We start from the raw sequence: 19,889 nt of genomic DNA on the forward strand, positions 1-19,889 counted from the left end.
GTACAGCAACTATGTGAGACTATCACTGCCTTGGCAAGAATAAAATTTTAAATTTATTATAATTACTAATGATTTTTGGAACTGCATTTATTACATGGTTTAACTCTTTGTTGATAGCAAGGAGTTATCTGATTACAGACAAAGAGAGACAAAACCACAAATCAAGCTAATAGGTAGAAAAGTTGATAATACAAATATATTCTAAAAAAAAAATTTGCCTAGTGTAATTTTGAGTAGCAAAGGAATACTAAAATCAGGATGGCTGAACCAAGATATAAACCAAACAATCCTGACCTAACTGTTCTGCTTAGCATGGATTGTGTTCCAATACAAGACTGCAACGAAGGAGGGAGTCAAGGATTCAAATTCAAAGCATGTTTGGTAAACAGTTACGTACTTGCAGAAATGTCATACATTAAAACAAGCTTACCAACCAGTAGTTTAACCAGTAACCACAAATTTTGGTTTATGAAAGAAGAAAAAAAATATCACAATTTAGGGTTTCTACCTGATATTTACTATGTATCTCATTATTAAAACATTTATAAAAATCTAATTATAAAATTACTTAAGTCTTGAAGCTTTAGTAGGTCATTTGACACACGTATCTTAGGCAGGGCAAGCCATGATGGATAAATAAATATTAAAACAATGACCATGAATGGAAATAAAGAGTGTTTCTCGAAGATAAACAGTCTGATTCTGCACATGACATGGCACTCCACTAGGCAGGCACTTTTAAGTGTTTTTTTAGCATGGCAGTTTGTTTACAGACACATTTGAAGTGGTTTCCACCATACAATGCATCACAGATTTTTAGTAATGAAACTGCAAAGAAATATAAGATGCTTCACCTTGGGCATGAAAGTACCACAAATTTCACACAAACTAAAAAATTTTCAGTGTCAATTTATTAAAAAATAATGTAACATAGAGATTGTCACTCTATGTTTATGTGTACATTTGCTGGTATGATAACAGAAAGTTAAAAAAAGAAAAAGCCAAAACCTTTCAAATTAAAGAATCTAGGGCTTGACAGCTGTGATGGATGGGGAGTTAGGATTGAAAGAGAAAGTTATCCCCCCCCCCCCCCCCCAATTATTCAGTCCTCTGAAACTTATCAAACAGCAGTTTTATAAACAAAAGAACTTAAACTGCCATGTTTTTAAGTTCAAAACATGACCATGTCACTAAGTAAAGCATGAGAGAGAGAGAGAGAGAGTACTGAACACCACTAGCTGACAGCCGACTGTAAGTGTGGATACAAGTCGTAAAAAAACAGGCTGAAGCCAGGTTGTCATTCTAGTTCCAATAACAATATCTGGAATCTTGTGTAGCAGGGGTAACCTAAGTACATACTAAACAATGCACAAACTTCATGCAACTGTATGAATGCAATCACATAATATGACCTGTAAGGTAAATTAAATTTTTCAAACATGCATTATATCTGTCGAAAATATGGTACTAACAATTGTAAAAAAGTACAATTAGAACAGAGAGTTACAAAGATTTATATTAAGCAATTTGCAGTGATCATATCATTGCAGTTATTGTGCATAATGATAAAGAATGCAAAAGATGAATTGTTTAAAACTGCAAAGTAAAACTGAAGGATGGGCATTCTCAAGACCCCACCTAATAAAAACCAGCAGGAGAGCACTGCTGAAGGTCTACACCTTGGAAAACCAGCAGGGAGAGCACTGCTGAAGGTCTACACCTTGGAAAAACTAGTAGGGAGAGCACTGCTGAAGGTCTACACCTTGGAAAAACTAGTAGGGAGAGCACTGCTGAAGGTCTACACCTTGGAAAAACCAGCAGGGAGAGCACTACTGAAGGTCTACACCTTGGAAAACCAGCAGGGAGAGCACTGCTGAAGGTCCCCAAACATGAGTGACAAGAGCGAACATCCACTAACCAAGTACTACGAAAAGTTTTAATGAGGCACGTTTGGGAACTTGGTCATGATGCGTTAAGATTTTGCTGGATTACTGAATGTTAATGTAAATCTAATAGGAATAATAAATGTGAAAATGTGAAATGTAAACAGCTACAAAACAGTAAACTTGTACTGATATAAAATTGACAGTAACAAATTCTGGGAAAACTGAAAACTCAGGCAGCACAGTAATGTGATGTGACAGCTAATGTATCAACCCAATAAAAAATATTTTAATACAAGAAACTCGATTGCTTACAGATTACAGAACATTACGAACCTTAGACCGCAAGATTAAATACCTTTCACTGTAGTTAGTATTACTGTTGCACAGCAAATACTGTCAATAATGTTATTGAATACTGCCACTTTTAAAAATTACGAAGTGAAATAGTAGACTGATTTTGCATAACAGAACTTGAGCCAGCTAATAAAGTGACATATTAAATACCTCCGTTGAAAATAATTCACATCTTAGTTCAAAAAGCTCTAATAGTATCCTAGTACAACTTTCATATTGAAACAAGGCAAGTAAAACAATTTAAAAACATAGGCAGGTAGCCAGTTTAATAACTTGTTGGCAAGGATATTGGAACAATAACATTGTAGCTCATCTCCTACATTAGGCCTAAGTGACAGACATCTTACCTGGGACGGGTAGAGTTCTGAGCTAGGAGAGGGCTGGGACACAGGGATTGGCATGGCTCCAGATTTCATGCTCCATGACACTGCAAAGCATGTGGACAACAACTGGAAAGCAACACAACCTATGTCACAACATCTAATAATGTCGGGGCTGCTGTGACAATTAGATTCATTACAGTTAATTGATAATTATCAAAATTATCACGTTCGCTCGAATTTAGAACTACAGGTTTTTTTTCTCCAGAACTCTCCTGCTTTTGGTACTTAAGTTTCTGGAAGAAGAGAATGTTTACTAAGATGCATTTCCAGGGTGTCCACACAAATCTGTAATAAACTTTCCCTGATTTTCCCTGATCAAAAATTTAAACTTCCACGACTTACTTTTTTTTAAAAATAATTTACCAAACTTAAAAATTTTCTGAAAGAAATAAAGAAAATCCTGCATCCACCAACCTCATAGCTGATATAGTTCTTTTTCAATTGAAACAGATAATAACACATGTCATTTTATGGTGTGTATGCACTAAAACACCAAATTAAAAAAAAAGTTCTCACGGTCAGGGTGATTGTTGCAGCATATTTTCCTCTCAAATTATTACCACTAGTGGTTTTTATGACTTTTCTAAAATTTCAAGTAGCGTAAATTTCCTTAGCACTCCCAGAGATACGTTAAGACTTGGATAAGCGCCATGTGATAATCTAAGACTGGGGGGGGGGGGGGGGGGGGGGGGGTCCTCTGAGTCAACCACGGGCCAGCCTAATTAGGTTAAGGGGGAGTGGGTGGCAATGATGTTGGGATGGGTAGCCTCAGCCCTCTTATTGCAGCTCCTCCTCAAACACTCCGGGTCGCGACAAAATGCTCTATTCATTTCCCGATGGCTCTAGGGGGGGGGGGGGGGGGGGGGTCGCACACCATCTGGCAGCAGCTGCAGCCGCAGACTGGCCGCACCTGTATCTGCTGGAGGGCGTGCTGCACGAAGGCCTGGTGCTGCGTCTGATAGCCCTCGTACGTCTGCTTGGTGCTGGTGGTTATGGGCGTGATGGCAGACGCGTGCTGCGTGATCAGGCCTGCCTGGTACTCCGACCAAGACCGTGACGGGTTCTTCAGCTTCTCCATCACAGACGGCTCAAAGTAGTTGTTCTTCGACTCCCACAGTGTCAGCAGCTGTTTCAAACATTTTTAACCTATTTAGTTACACAGTCCAACAGTTTTGCAAATAATTTTAAGTGGTGTGAGTAAGGGTCGGAAGCAAACTTATAACCACCACATTTTTTTTACTAGATTTGGATTTATGGGTAGAAAATTCTCACACACCAGAAGAGGGGTCATGGGTTAAAATCACACTTTGGATGTGTGCAATAGACATTATTAATATTATTATAGTAAACTATTATTAATATTATTATAATAAACTACTCTGTTACCATGGTGCAGCTGGACTGAAAATAAAAACAATAATTAAAACTGCACAATTTATCAATCAATAATTACAAAGTAAGAAATTCATTGTAACTTTAAATCATTATACCTACATGTTACATGCATAGATATTACTTGTAATAAAATGACAAAAGTTGATCATTTTATTTATTTTTAGTTCTTTTTTGTCAAGTTTAATGCACAATGAAATTTATTTGAAGGACTGTAAATACCTACAAGAGAAGTAGTAAAGATCGCAGGTTACCTTATTCAGTTTCGACTGCTGTTCCTCTGTGATGCCGATGGAAGCATTACAGAACATTGGCACCACCACATTTTCCAGAGCCTTCTTAAGATCTTCCGCATTCTTTCTCGCACTGAAGGTTTAGTACAATAACATATCCAACAATATAGTTATTCATCTATTTCCACCAGTTTTTTTTTCTTATGTAGTATCAAGATTTGCTTTTCCAACACATTCAACAACTATCTTCTCTGCAATTATTACTGTACTTGGAATTATTTTTTGGATCAAATGATGTGTTTGATGCAGATCAGTTTTTTTGTTGACACGAAATGTAACACAAGAAGCAACCATTTTTTTTTCGAACGGAGGAAGACTTACCAGTGGTGGAGGACGTCATTCACAAGGTAGATAATGTGCAGCTTCTGACTGAATGGGACAGCTTGGCTAATGACTCTGTCCAACAAAATACAAGAAGCACAACATGAAGTGTATGTGACATTAACACAATGCTGCTAAAATAAGTTAAAGTGATGGTTAACATTTTTGATCGGGTTTCAAGTTATGTTGGTAACTTTCAAAGGAACTGGCCTTCTATTCAGAACCATTCTTGAATTTTCCTAGTTATTTTGGAAAAACCAAATCAAAATGGCTAAACTAGGATACCAACGTGGATCTTTCTGAATGCGTGTTATACTGAGTCCCCTGTCACAGTGGTACAAAAAACGTTAACGGCAAAATAAATTACTACCAAGGTACCTTATTTGTAATTATGTTATATGCTTCAAACGTAACATTTCTAGAAATGTTTTGTTTGTTTTACTTGTCATCCTTTCCATTAAATGTTAAGAATAACCGCAACACCACAAAACCCTGTTAACATATACCCATTGTTGTTTGGATTACTGTTCTCTCCAATAAATAACATTAATTACAGAGCCATACATTATGTGCGAGAATATCAATAACATGTAATTATAAAAATTACTCTACTTTTCTTTAAACACTGACTTCTCAATGAACCATCTGCGCTGTGCTCAGGAGGCTGTCAGTTTATACCCAAAAAAATTTCCCAAAACCCCAGACAACCACATGGATGAAAAACTATTTTCACAACAACAAAAAGAGGGGGGGAGTGACATCCACTGCAGACTTTCCGTGCCATCGTATCTTGTCTGGCCTGACCCAAAGCCCTCAGGGTCACATTAACATCCATGCACAGGAAACGAGCATGTGAGACACACACAAATATAAAAACACATGTGTGTATATACATGCATAAGTAAAAATAACTTATGAACCCTCTGCATGATCCCAATGTACAACTACAGTAAACACATGTTTTATCAATTCCTGCAAACATGAAGTGAAAGCATTTAAAGTTATTGGGAATATATATATATATATATATATATATGAAATATACACATACGCACACATATATATATATGTATAGGTACTCCTATATAGGTCACTTACACCAGTTTTTTTATGCACATTAAGACACTGACTGTATAAAAAGGCTATTTCTTTGGGCATAATTCATAAATAGTTACTTTTAAGATTTTGGATCATACAATAAAAAAAAAGAACTTTAAACTCAAAAATTGCTTGGCTGCACTAATAAGTGGCATGAAAGTAATTTTTACAAAATTCCTGCAAAATAAACATGCCTACTAGAAACATATTAAGTAGGATGGTATTTTATGGAGAAAAAAAACCCTGCAGCTAACTAAATAATTGTTGGCCAAAATTAGCAGAAATGTTTGTCACAACTCAACCTAACAATGAATCCCAACAAGATGTTAGTAACAATACATTCATGCTTAAACTGGCAGGCTTGTATCTGTTAAAATGATACAAAAAATTTTGTGTATTGTGACATGACATTGTTAGAACAAAAAAGATGATGAAACAATAAATAGTATTTAAACAGTAACGGTTCAAATGATATGCCACAAGAGTATATATAAGAAATTATAAACAAAACAATGAATGTTAACATAATAGTACCACAACAAAACTAGAAACAAGCGGCACCTGACAGATTCTTTTATAACACAATATATTTACAGATACAATATCTAGGCAAAATGGCCAATAAAGTACAAAAGATTTCATTCTGCATTGTATGTAAATGGCATGCAAGTTTCCTTTTCTTTATATACAATAGAGGGGTTAAAAAAAAAAAAAAAAGCAAAAGCAGTGTAAAAATTTGGCTGAAAAAATAAAAATGGTGCCAAATATAAGTGCAGATATTTCATTAAGTTCTAAAATTCAGGACCAAATATTAATTTTTTGTCTTTTCCCCCTTCATAATTAGCTCTATAACCCATGCATTATAGCTAGAGAATTTATTTTATTTTGAAACAATCTCTTGAAAAATTAGGTATACACCTATGCATGACCATCTCTATAACCTTCTTATTCCATAGGGATGGGGCCAAACATGCATACAACACATTGCATAATGTAAACAAACAAAAAGATAGGTTATTACCATACGGATTTTCATGATTGTTCAGACATTTTCCAGGAAATATGGTTATCCTGAACTTAAAAAGCACAGCACTTTTAGTGTCACGTAATAGAAAAGTAACATAAAACCAGGTATCAATATAAAATGCAGAGTATCTTGACTTGTATTTTTCACAAAATAACCAAAGATATCAAGAGACAAGGCGAGTAACTTTTGTTGTACACACACTACAAAGAGAAACATATCTCATTTAAACTATTACTATCACCTAATGCTGTAGTCGAACAAATACTAAGTTCGAGATATCAAAATATTTTGTTTTGAAAATTTGTTTACTGTTTTACAATCTATGATGTACCATGTGATGTTTTCAGAAATGGCTTTGATGAACTCATGAAAATAATCATATTTTGATCAAACTTCATGTTTCTAAAAATAAAAAAAAATAATAAAAAATTAAAATTTCTCAAAAGACCAACAGGATGCAGCAACATAACTTCATTTATGAAATCTACGCCATTCAGGCTGTAGAGGTCATAGTAGGGTGGGTGTGGTCCCAGTCGAAAGGCATGGTTCTAAAGTTTTGTTCCCTGCCTTGGTCAGTCGCCAGCATGCGTTGGAACAGTAAGGAGCGTGCGTTTGCTGTCAAGGCCTAATTTTCGAACGAATGTTCTGTGAATGCAACCCAGCGTGCCTTCCAAAACTGCTTCAATGTAGACCCATTGGGCCCTGTCCCGGACCGGAAATCAATTGTTACCTGGGTCACTACGTTCAGACAAACAGCAAGTGCAACAAGATGAAGAACTGGAGTCCCTTGGCCCATCAGATCACCAGAGAACATTGAGGCAGTGAGAGCTTCAATCTTGCAATCCCCACGGCATTCTGCGCGTAAACATGAGCCTGCCCTTGGAATTTCTGATTATTCAGTAAGGTAAATTCTTCATGATGACTTTTATTACCATCCGTACAAGTTGGTCACTGTGCAGAAACTCTCCAAATACTTGGAGGAATGCATGTGAGGTGCTTCTCGAAAATGTTCTCGAGGATGAAATTGTTTTTTGTGATGAAGCCAATTTTCATTTGATTGGATGTGTCAAACAGAACATGCGCTACTGGGTTGACACCATCCAATACCCGAGAATTGCATCAAAGGCCTTTGCATTCACTTAGTCACAGTGTGGTGTGCAATGTCCTCAGCTGGGATTGATAGTACCTGGTTTTTTGAAGAAAATGAGGTCACAGAGGCAGTGAATTCCAACCGTTGGAGGAATTTTTTTCTCTACCACTTGATGAATTGGACTTAAGACATTTGGTTCCAACAGTACGGAGCAACGGCTCACACTTCAAGGGCATCGATGGCCGTTTGAGTGAACACTTCCCAGAGTGCCTAATCTCAATAAGATGTGATTTGGAGTGACCAGCCTGCTCCCCTCATTTGGCCCCTTGCAATTTTTTGTGGGGCTTTTTGAAATCCCGTGTTTATGTCAACTGTCCAAGGCACCTACAAGACCTGAAGGCCAACATCCGGGCAGAAATTGCCAATGTACCTGTTGCTCTGCTGGTAAACGCCATGACAAATGCCAAAAATCGGCTTATTCAATGTATGGACCACCAGATATGGTTTTCAAAACTATACAAAAAAAATTAGATTATTTTATTTTGTTCTGAAAAAAGTAATGTTGCTGCAACCTGTATATAAAAGTTATTAGTCCTGCATATGGGAGTCAAGTTTTTTTTTTAAATTTTAAAGTTTATCAGTATCAATTTATTAAAAAGAGCATACATGTGATTAAAATTTGGGAGAGATTCACCCCACTTTGGAACAAATAAAATCCTTAAAATGTCTTTGCTCTCTCCATTCTTTACAGCTAAGTACGAATAAAATTTAGGTAAAAATAAAAAATAAATTGTTAGCCAAGTAAATGTGCACACAATCCAGGCAATGAAGGGAATAATTTAACTATCTACATACAAAAATATCCATCGACATAAAAAAAATTTGGCTACAACAGCCAAAACCTCTTTACACAAAACCACACAGCATGTAAGTACCTACTTATTTTGAAAGAAAAAAAAAATGTTACTCTTAAGAATAATAAAAAAAACATTATAAACATTAAGAATAAATGTCAAGTATAACTCACTTTCTCAGCAGATGAAGAGCTACTACTTCATCTGCCTTTGGCGTTGTTGACCTTGCAAGAATCCATCCCTTCCCTGATGATATAGCATCTTTTGTGCACGAGTCAATAATAGGTTGCAAAATGGCATCAAACTCTTGGAAATTTATGCCAGATTCTTCTGCAGAGCGTTGGAGGGCATCTTCTTGGGATTTTCGAAGTGCTTCTTCAATCTGAGTTTGCTGCTGTTGCATTAGAACCTGGGGACAGAAATTAAACATACACAACATGCAAAAAAATTTCTGATGGAACAGCTTGTTCACTGCCCTTTGTAAGTACGAAATGAAAATGTTCTTTCATATTCCGAATAGCACGGTACTCACTAATTATTCACTACATTGCCTTGCGTAAAATTATCAAACGGTAGGTTTTGCTCCTACTGATAGTAAGATAAAAAATTACTATTTTATTACTAATAAAATTGATTGAAAACCTTACAAACTATGCAACTTTTCCAGATCACGTTTACAGTTAAGGCCCCAGTAAATTTTATTCTTTAGATTTCTTTTTTTTTTTTAATTGTAGGGGTTGGAAAAATTTTTCATTAAATAATGGTAGGGAGCCTGAGTGAATTATTTGCTCCTGGGCTCTAAGTTGCGACGGGTAACTGTATGGTACAAACTACCCTAAGGAAGGCGTACCGTGTGCTGCGCGGCCAGGTTCTGCTCGCTCTGGCGTATCTGGTCCTGCAGCTGGTTCTGCTGCACGGAGAGGGTCTCGACGGTGATGGCCGGCTGCTGGGCCACGGCCAGCCACTGCGCGGCCGCCGCCAGCGAGAGCGTCGCGCCCGCCCCGCTCCCCCCGGCCACCACGGGGCTGTTCAGCATCAGGGGCGACATGCCGCCGGCCAGACCCGGGCTGCCCTGGGACGCGCAGTTGTCGCGGGCCGCCTTCTGCTTCAGAACTGCACGCGCACCGGTCACTCACCTCCAGCGCGGTCTCTCTCACGCCGCACCGGCCATCATTACAGTCATTACAGGCGAGGGAATGTCGTGGATTCATTCGATCCCTCTACGACCGGGAGCCAAAGATGCCCAGATGGAGAAGTAAGCAAATCAGGTAGTGCCAATTAAAGAAATCAAACAACAATACAAAAAAAAGTCGGTACAGCAAACATAAGTCTCTGAATTTGAATTTTAGCCCGATGCCAAACAAATTCAAAAAATTTTTCGCTTTAGTTATCATTCATGATAAACATGTAATTTTATATTTCTATAACCACATGTTTAAACATAAATGTAGAGGACAGTAATTTATGTATGATTTCACTACTTACAATATTAATATAAAAATATAGAAAAATATTACTTTTAGGTGTATCATCAATTTAGTCATTAATAGAAGTTCAGGGGCATAGCCAGGATTTAATTTCAGGAGTAACCTCTGCCCTGGCTATGTCCATATTAAATTTTGCTTTAAGAATTATGTGGATGAGTATTTATTATTCATTTATACAATATTAGAAAAAAATCATGGTTTGATGCCAAGATGTTTGTTTGATGTCAGTGTTTCAAATACAGATGATTTGAGATTGCGAACTGAACTACAGTTTGGTAAAAAGTGTCTTGTAAAACCACCTCCACTTCTAAAATTGTCTGTAATATTTCTTTAGCTAATTGTGAAAGACAAAATCACTTGTAATTTTATATCAATTTTACCATATGGCCAAGTCAATTGCCAGCAGATCTAGTGATTCCACAGATGAAAACTATTTAGTAATAGCTTACATTCTGGCCAGTCAAAACACAATTTTTTTTTTTGTAATAATGCCAAAATTGATTCTCTTAAACTTCTACAATAATGGTCATAAAAAGCCCAAACTTCCACTGGTAGGGTTTCAAGACACTGTTGGAGAATTCGCCCACATTCATCTACATGGGATAAAGCCCTGAAGAGTAGAAATTTTGGTGGAAGCCCCCAATGAGTAGGATTTTGTTGGCAAAGCTCCCAACAGAAGGAAAACTTGGATGTGAAGCCTTATAAAAGTGGTGTTTTATGGAAGCTTAAAAGCATTTCATGGGGCAAGTGTGAAGGTGAAGCCTCTAAAGAGTGGGGGTTTGGGGGCTAAGCCCTCAAACAACAAAGCGAGTATATATGTATGTCTTTGCAGATGCAAAACCACAAATGTGTTTTGGTGTAGTTTTTTAATAATAAAAAATCCTGTCTTAAATAGTATAAACATACACATTAATCAAAATTTTTATTTGTAAGATGTAAAAATTTAACTTGCATTGGTTGGTTTTAGATGCAATTTTCAATCTCCTGAAAACCTTCCAATTTTGACACGATGTTTTGCATCTTCAGTGATGATACACAAAAGACACATGGATATACAACAAACTTAATTTCTAGCAATACATAGAAAAAAAAATACTGTCTTACTTGCTTGTTCCGTGGTAACTTTGTACTGATAGTAGTTGAAATGTTCTCCACCGAATAGAAAACCAAACTTTGGATTGCCTTTTTGTTTATTTTTGGTCATCTGTTCAAATTCTGGACCATTGCGGGCAACAAATTGAGCCAACTTGTCTATAATATTGCGTAATTCCACTTCTGTAAAATGATAACACAAGAACATTACATTATATAATCTCTTGATAAAATAATCATACTAAAAAACAATTTAAGTATAGCAATGTACTATAATTCAACTCAAGCATGAAATGCAGGATTGGAGACATGCAGAATTGGTCCATGTATATTATTGTTGACATTGTCTACGCCCCTCAAGACCGATGCACAGTGTCTCTGGGTTAATGCGTTGATCATTGCATGTGAGTGTGTGAACTTAATCCAGATATGTTCCATCATTCCACAGGAGCATTAACAGATGATGAGACTGGCTAAAAGTTTTCACATCACAAGACACCACCCACTACGTAAAGTGAGATGAGAGTAATGCAACTCCCATAGTAACAAGCAAAATCTTATTTTGTAAAAAGGCCTGACTTAAGCCAACACAGGTATTAAAAGCAAATTAAAAGTATTAAAATTTAACTATAAGAGTTGTCAGCCCTGTTTCAGAACCAACCATGGTAAATTACCTGATGCAGAACTTAATAGTTTAAAACTTTGATATGAACCTATAAATGCTAAAACTAAAAATGTCACAAAAATGCACATTAATACCTGAAAATGATTTTTGAAAACAATTAAATTGTTAATAATATTAAACCTAATGAAATTTTTATGTTTAATTGTTTATTTTCTGTTTTTTTATTGAAATATTTATTTATTACGTGTATGAATTTCTTAGGGGGTTACTTATTTATAAATTATAAGCTGAAATAAGCCTGTGCTTTGTACTTTAGTGTGCAACTGTAATTTATGTACGTACTTAGTAAACTATAATACAATTTTGGTTTATATTAATATTGGGAAAAAAAAACCAAAGTGGGCAATAATAGACCAGGATTTTTCAACTGAGTTTTATTTAAAAAAAAAAAAAAAAAAGAACTGCAGGTTGGTTACATGGCAGCCAACCTTGATGGGAAGCCACCCATCTAATTTTCTACCTGCTTGGCTGACATATTCAAATAATCACATGATAACCAGCAGTAGCTGACATGAATGATTAATTATTTGCAGAAACTTTAATTCAGCCATAATTTTTCAGCTAACTATTTACAACCCTAAGACAAACAAATAATGTATATAAGGACAGGGCCACCTTCACACTTGTTCACTTACTCATAGAAACAGAAACAGTCATACTAGATCCAACTCTGCAAACAGCATGTGTGTAAATTACATCTTTTTTCCTCTTCTGTGTCATTGGAGGTTGTTATGTACCAAAATGTGAAACATAATAAAATTACTTTGAATATTTTTCTGAGCAAACTTAAACTTTTTTTCCATGATGAACATATTTGTGTTTGCTACACATAATTAAAAAATCTATCAGCATTTAAAAATAAAAACATTTTACAGCATCATCGGACATGCGTTGCATTGAGAGCCAAGAGAGTCCTTTCTCAAAATATTTAAAAACTGGTAGGTATATTATGATTTCAGGTTAAAGTATAATATTTCTGAGTTTGTAGTTGTATAGTTCAAGGATAAAATGACTTTTTTTTTATGGTTGGCCAAAACTAAACTAATACTTAAGCTACGACCATACATGGAACCATGCTCGCTATGTTCGCTACCAAGTAAAATATAGCCAGCTGCATCTCAAGTGTCACTAGCCACACAAAGCTGTGACAAAGCTGTGTTCGCTATGTTGGCGATGTCACCAGATGTTTGGTTCTCGACTATTTTTCTAAAATCGTTGACATTGCACAAGCACTGATAAACAAAAACATGTTTTCGAGCAGAATTGTGCTGTGTTCTGCGTTTGCTTTTTGTGAAGTTTAATTTCACTCAGTATTGTGCTGTAAATAGTCATGTCGATGGAAAAGTTAACTGAAAGATTACAAAAATATCCGTGTTTATGAAGAACAAAGAAGGCAAGATATACAGGACAATGCCTGGGATTTGATTCCAAGGGAATGCTATCAAACTGAGATGAACCTATTCTGAAATAATAATGATAAATTTGGTTCCATCCTCACTAGCAACTGCTTCATTGAATGATCTAATTATTCAAATTCTTTTGTTTTAAAATTCATGAACCCATTTATTTTTACATTCACATAATTAATATACTGTGAGAGCCGGTAGAATATTATAATCAAAATCATCACTGGAATCCCACGGCATGAGTCTCTCCGACATCGTGAACTAGACTATCCTGTCTGGTCACCTGATGCAACAAACATACCGAAAATCGCAAACATAGTGTAGCTTTCTGCGTGACCTCTGCTTTACTGATAAATAGTTATACAAGTTTAGCCATCCTACTGTCTATTTCTGCCATTTACACTGATATTGAAAAAGTAGTATGCTCTGTGTACGTATTCACAATCTCACAATTCGGTCACTGCTAGCACAAATAGCATATGCAATGATAGAAATGCACACAAAACAATAGAGCGTGCTCATATGCTTGCATCTGAAATATGAGCATTTTATGTGTAGCAGACTATAGCCAAAATATTATTAACACTTTTACAACTATTCTGTAAAGTGATACAAGTATAGGTCTGTTAGTCGGCAATGGTAGGTATGCAATACAGGCAGCAACTTTCCTTCATCTTAAATACATATGCTTGTATTTCATACAAGTGCACACTAATCCAAGAACAATGAAAGAAGAAACCAAACTTAAAGCATTCTAATCACAAAATATTCAATAAACATGAGAAAATCAAATGACTAAATAATTTTTAAAAATATGTTTAATCATGCACATCCAACCACTTAGTATTCTAGTTTTGAAAATGTTAAGATTTACAATATCCAAATACAATTTATTATGCAATAAATAAAGTGGTTAGTTTAGCTTTTGAAATAATCTGATTGAAATATCACTTGACCTTCATACTATCAGTCTCACATGTTTGGTTTTCAATGGAAAAAGGTATTTATCAGAAAATGTTGTAACATTATAGAAACACTTGCATGTTGTTAATGATGAATGCTGTTTCATATTTATAATATTTATAATAATTATAACAATATAACAATTATTTTTATTGGCACGTGTGTGTACTTTTACTTGTTGGACAGTTGTAAAACTCTATTGTGTGTTCTAACATACCACTAACATAACTTTAAAATCCCAAACTACATTCTAAGTCATGCTATAAAGTAGTTTTTAGAATGAGTAAGGAATGTTACATGCCACCAAAAAAGTAAACCTTTCTCATTTTAAAAAGTAAACTTAATATAGTAAATGAAAAAAAAACACTAAAACACTAGTAGGCCTATATCAGTTTCTTGTAAATGTGGTAATGTTAGCACTGAAGCACTTACAGTGAGCACACAATCAAACACATACATGTAAAGGAAAATTGAATATTTTTTAACACAGAAATGAATTTGGCTTAACTATTGTGTACAGGATTGGTTTGTATTTTGTATAATAAGAGAGATTACGCCCGCCACCTTGGATTTTCCCCTCTTTTTGCTAATTCTACTTTTCAACTATTTATCAAAATTTTCGACATTTCAAGGCATAATTTATATCTTCCAGACCTTCTGCACCTTGTTGCAACCATATATTTACTAAAAGGCTCATCTGTAAGCACTACAAGGAAATAACTTAATATTTCTTGCAAGCAACTACAGCTACAATGATACTCCAGTTCACAAGTGTTGACTTCAACAAGTAACCAAAGCTATGTCATTTACCATGTCTAACTAGAAAAATCAGCATGTATTAAAATATAAGAAATTGCAAGATGGCTTGGTATAATTCCCCTATTAAGTACCTACATGCAAGGAATTCTGAAGTATGTACCATTGAAATTAATCAGAAATGGGTCAAACCAATTAAAATTTTTTTTGGAGACAAATTATGTCTAAAAATTTACAAGGCAAAACTTACTAACACTAGATATATAAGCTATAGAACCAATGTAAACTCATTGGCTAAAGGCTACTTTTGTAGAAGAATTACAAAAGTTTCCACTTCTCTAAAAAGTATTATCGAACATACTATCTATATCAAAATCATTTAAGCGGCAGTAACAGTACATAAAGGCATGTCACGAATATTAGCAAGAGTGTTCATATTTATTGAATCAAGTTAAAAGATTGGTGGCAGCCTGCTGTTTTCATGGACCACCTAGCTTTATACTTTTCCTTCGGAGAACACGGTCATTGCATGTATCACCGTAATAATTCCTTTAACATGTCAGGTTATGTGCTGTCGCACGTAAAACGTCAGTGCTTAGCACCTTCATACTGCTAAAAAAATCAGTCATGGGATTTAATGCACATTAGGAACTAACAAAACTTTTTAAAAGTTATTATCTACATTAAAATATTAAAAATAAAATATACACATCCTATACACATTTATATGTATGGAAAACCACAGGATTGTCAACATAATTAAGCACAACAAGGCGACAGCCACTTCAGTGCATATGCTATTTAAGGTGACCTACAAATTGTAATATCTAGAAACCAATAGGAATTAAGAAATGCTGTTTACAGGGTAAATAGAGGAATGTATTTAGTGTCCGAGAAAGCTATTTTCAAATTTTATTTATAGAAAAGCCGCAATGCAAAAATTTTACCATAAATGTTTTAAAAAATGAGTAACTCAGTGAATACTGTAAAATAAATTTAATATTTCACTGAATCAAATTGTAACCTGTACATAAGTAATGCTGAGCATTCATGACAACTCCAAAAAGGTTCTTATGTCATTTTACATTGCTGTCGGTTATACAAATTTTTCAGGAAGAGGCTAGGTTCTTGCTGGTTTAGAAAATAATGAAACAGTTAAAGAAACCGAAGATTTGAGGATATTTGCAAAAGGGGGAAAAAAATTTATTTCAGAATTTTAATTCCACTTGTTTGCAAAAGACTTGAAATTGCTCTTTTATCCATATAACTTAAGTAAAAGTTTTAATTAGGTCAAGTCAACCCAGTTTTAAATACAGTAAAATCTCCAAATATCAAAATTCTTAAAAAAAAAAAAAAAAAAAAAAAAAAAGTGATTCTTTTTCACAGATTCATGAAAAGATCCTACAGTGTGAAAAGCTTTTTTATGAAAGAGAATGTGAAATTCCACACACTAAAAACAAGTAAATATTGATTAAAAATAATTAAAAAGTGCTTAAAAAGTAATTTTCAACAAAGGTACTCAGCAAAAAAAAACTTAAATTTCGAAAATGATGTTTTCAATTAACTTGTTAAAACAAATGCAGTTAAATATTTTAAATGTCACTACCATGACCTAACAAACTGGTATACCAATATACCTACAGTAGTTCAAATTAAGATAACCTAACATAACCACCTGCAGACTTGATTAAAAAAAAAAAAACTATTTTAAATGTGACTAACCAAACATAACTGTTCACATGATTTCACAGTATTATTAATGTGGCTAACACATCCTACCCAACTTTTCAAAAATGTAAAATACCGGTTAGGCCTACCTACTTTCATGCCGTTTTACATTATCATAAAATATGGGGGACTCAAAAATACCTACATAATAATTTAATTCACACTTTTTATTCAGAAGATCAAAAAAAAAAAACATTTTTATCCAAAATTAGTATACTTCATAAATTTAGTGCATTCGAACTTAATCTGTAGTGTTTTTTACCCTCTGCATAACACACTATTATGACACTTTTAATCACACGAAATATTAGCCTTAATATAAAATTGTACTTATTCCTTAAGTGCTAAAAGTGTATTAAACTGTATAAAATATAATAAAATATCATATAACATGTTTAAATGTGTAACCTAACACATAAATTTAATGACCTAGCAATATCTCACCATTTACAAAACACATTTCGATTACAAAAAAAAAACACATAATTCTGGTAAAATGGGTGTAAGTCACCAAAGAAAAAAAAAATCAGAAGTGATTAGCCTCGGCTAGTGCCAGATCTAAAATATAATTATACGCACCCATACACGCACTATTTCACTAACTGTATTTTATTTTACCTTGTGGAGGTTTAGGTAGTTCCATTGTCATACATTTAAAACTAAATAATGATTAACTGCTAACATTAGAACCAAAACCGACATTCTGTTCACATAACTACAGTGTATAAACATAAAACCTGGCATTTATTTTACACCAAACGCAAAATACCATCGGCCATTACAAACAACACTTTTCCATTGACACGACACAAGGAATAAAAAACTACAAGAGTACAGGTTCAAAGCACAAAATATTTCAGAGATACTAGGCTGTTTTCCGATAACCACACAAAGCCACAAACTAAACCTATGGAAATCTTTACATAACTTCCCGCAAATCCTTTTATGTCTTTAATGACCGAGCAGCAAGGGTCAAGGGTACTATAAATCTATCCTGGCAGGTCTAAAATTTAATAACTAGTAGTTAAAAGCCTACTTTAAATTTGAAATATCTGTTTATAAACAAGTGAAACGTAGGAATCTACGGGCACCATTATGGGTTTCAGAGTTTCTTATACAATGAAAATTATATAATATTTGCCTTCATTTAAGCAGAACTCACTTATTAAGAATGTAGAGCCCACTTATAGTATTATTTCACTTGAAGAAATTTCAAAATTAATCAAAAAACTACTTATAGCAGCCAGTCTCTACATTAATATCAGAAATAAATTAAATTAAATATGAAGAACATATTTTAAGAACTTGTCATACTGTCAAACTTTTGTCTGCAACTATATTTGGCAATAGATTTGGCAGGGTAATAATGGATGGAAAAATGCTTCAATATTTCTCCATCGAATATATTGGACAGATAAACTAAAATATTTCTCAAATCGTATCGCACTATCAAAATTAATTTTTGGTGTGAGTAACCTCATACGTTTTAATTTTTAAACCATGATTTGAAAATATATCATGCATCAAAGTGTTGCATGAAACATTTGAATTCGTTATGATTTCTGTACATTTTTGAACTTTAAAAACAAATGACGACACCTGTCGGTATTCCTCTGCTCGCACAGATCATTGCCCAAGGAGCGAGTGTGCGAAGGAATGGGGGCACGATTTGGTTCTGTGTGGCGCAATCCACCAGTGGGATAATGGTACTTTTTAATTATTAAGGAATGTTAAGCATTGTTTCAAATATAACATAAAGCACAATCACACCAAAAATATGGCTTGATAACCCATTTTTACGCGATGCCGGCACCAAGTGTTTCATGTCTACTAGGGCCTCGGTCAGTTGGACCTTCTACATCACTGGGGCTAGTCACATTCACACATCATGCATATCTGAGCCCCTTGACGAATGGGCAGATGTAGCTTTGTGTTTGTGCATGCGAGTTCTTTGCTACAGTCTAGACTGAAGTTCATCACAACCCGGTCTGTGGCCGGGTGGCAATGGTATGTACTGGCGGTATATGCGCGGACGTAATAACATTTGGTCCTGTACACTCAATAGCAGCAACTAACTTGCAGTAACTGTTGTTTGTACAACAGTCAATAGTATAATCAGACCTACGCGCGCATCTCTTTCCCCTTTGTATAGCTAACTGTATGACATGGCACATCTGCTTTTATAGGGTTGAAGCAAACTTCGTGGCATTATGCCAGACATTGTTTTTGCCTGTGGGGATTTCATGCTAGCTGAAATTTACAGAAGTGCTATTCAAGACTGGGGCAATGAAATTAACATTGTGCTAAATGAATTCGCGCAATTTAAAGCTAGGTGAGGAATTGGTAAATATTTATTTTAGTATGTAACGAGTATAATTGTGAATTAAATTTATAGATGTGCTGTCACCCGACCTCTGATTAAGGCCCGGGAGGTACCTGACGGGCACTACGGGTATGTGGTGCTGCTTATGTCTGGGGGGCGCCAGGCTAGTGCGATACTAGGCCGTTGATGGTGAGTCGTGGGGTACTCTGCCCCCGCGTGCCCCGCCAGGTACGCGGCTTGAAACCTATCCTGAGTTGCGGCGCTCGGCCGTGTGGAGGACGGAAGGGTGCAGAATGACGGTAGACGACACAGTTTATATTAAATAGTGTTTAATTCACGTACTTTCCGGTGGTACGCGTGGGTACCTTGTACGCCCTACACGTACACTACGCGGTACAAAGTCGCTACACAAACCGCGCTAATGTGCTGTGCGGCATCTACTCCGTATTACATTTACACATTAAAACAAAACACAACACTACAACAACCCTTGGATTTTACCACGGCAGTCTCGCGGGAACGTGATTAATGTTTGCTGGAAACGGCCAGCGCTGAGAGTTAACAGGTCTGGGAGGGCTCGACGAGCGTGACCCTAAATTAACTGTAACATTTACGTGATGTTGGAGCCGGCAGGTGTATGCGCGGTGAATTAACTAAAAACACTGTGGCTGGAGTCGGCCAGTACCGTAAGTGGCGTGATCCGCCGAGTCGACGTGAGCAGCAGCGAATTAGAATGTTACATGATTACATT

At 35.4% G+C, this 19,889-nt stretch overlaps 1 protein-coding gene across 1 annotated transcript in view; it reads right to left on the reverse strand.

Annotated features, from left to right (window-relative positions):
- Nucleotides 1-17,619, reverse strand: part of LOC134533167 (calcium homeostasis endoplasmic reticulum protein) — a 50,459-nt gene extending 32,840 nt beyond the window's left edge. The window contains 7 exon segments of the mRNA XM_063370531.1: nucleotides 3,534-3,749; nucleotides 4,270-4,381; nucleotides 4,630-4,704; nucleotides 8,872-9,107; nucleotides 9,549-9,811; nucleotides 11,290-11,460; nucleotides 17,434-17,619. Coding sequence (XP_063226601.1) covers nucleotides 3,534-3,749; nucleotides 4,270-4,381; nucleotides 4,630-4,704; nucleotides 8,872-9,107; nucleotides 9,549-9,811; nucleotides 11,290-11,460; nucleotides 17,434-17,458 — 1,098 coding nt within the window. The 5' untranslated portion in view covers nucleotides 17,459-17,619.
- Between the last annotated feature and the right edge of the window lie 2,270 nt (nucleotides 17,620-19,889).

This window comes from Bacillus rossius, chromosome 6 (assembly GCF_032445375.1).
Source record: "Bacillus rossius redtenbacheri isolate Brsri chromosome 6, Brsri_v3, whole genome shotgun sequence".
NCBI lineage: Eukaryota > Metazoa > Arthropoda > Insecta > Phasmatodea > Bacillidae > Bacillus > Bacillus rossius.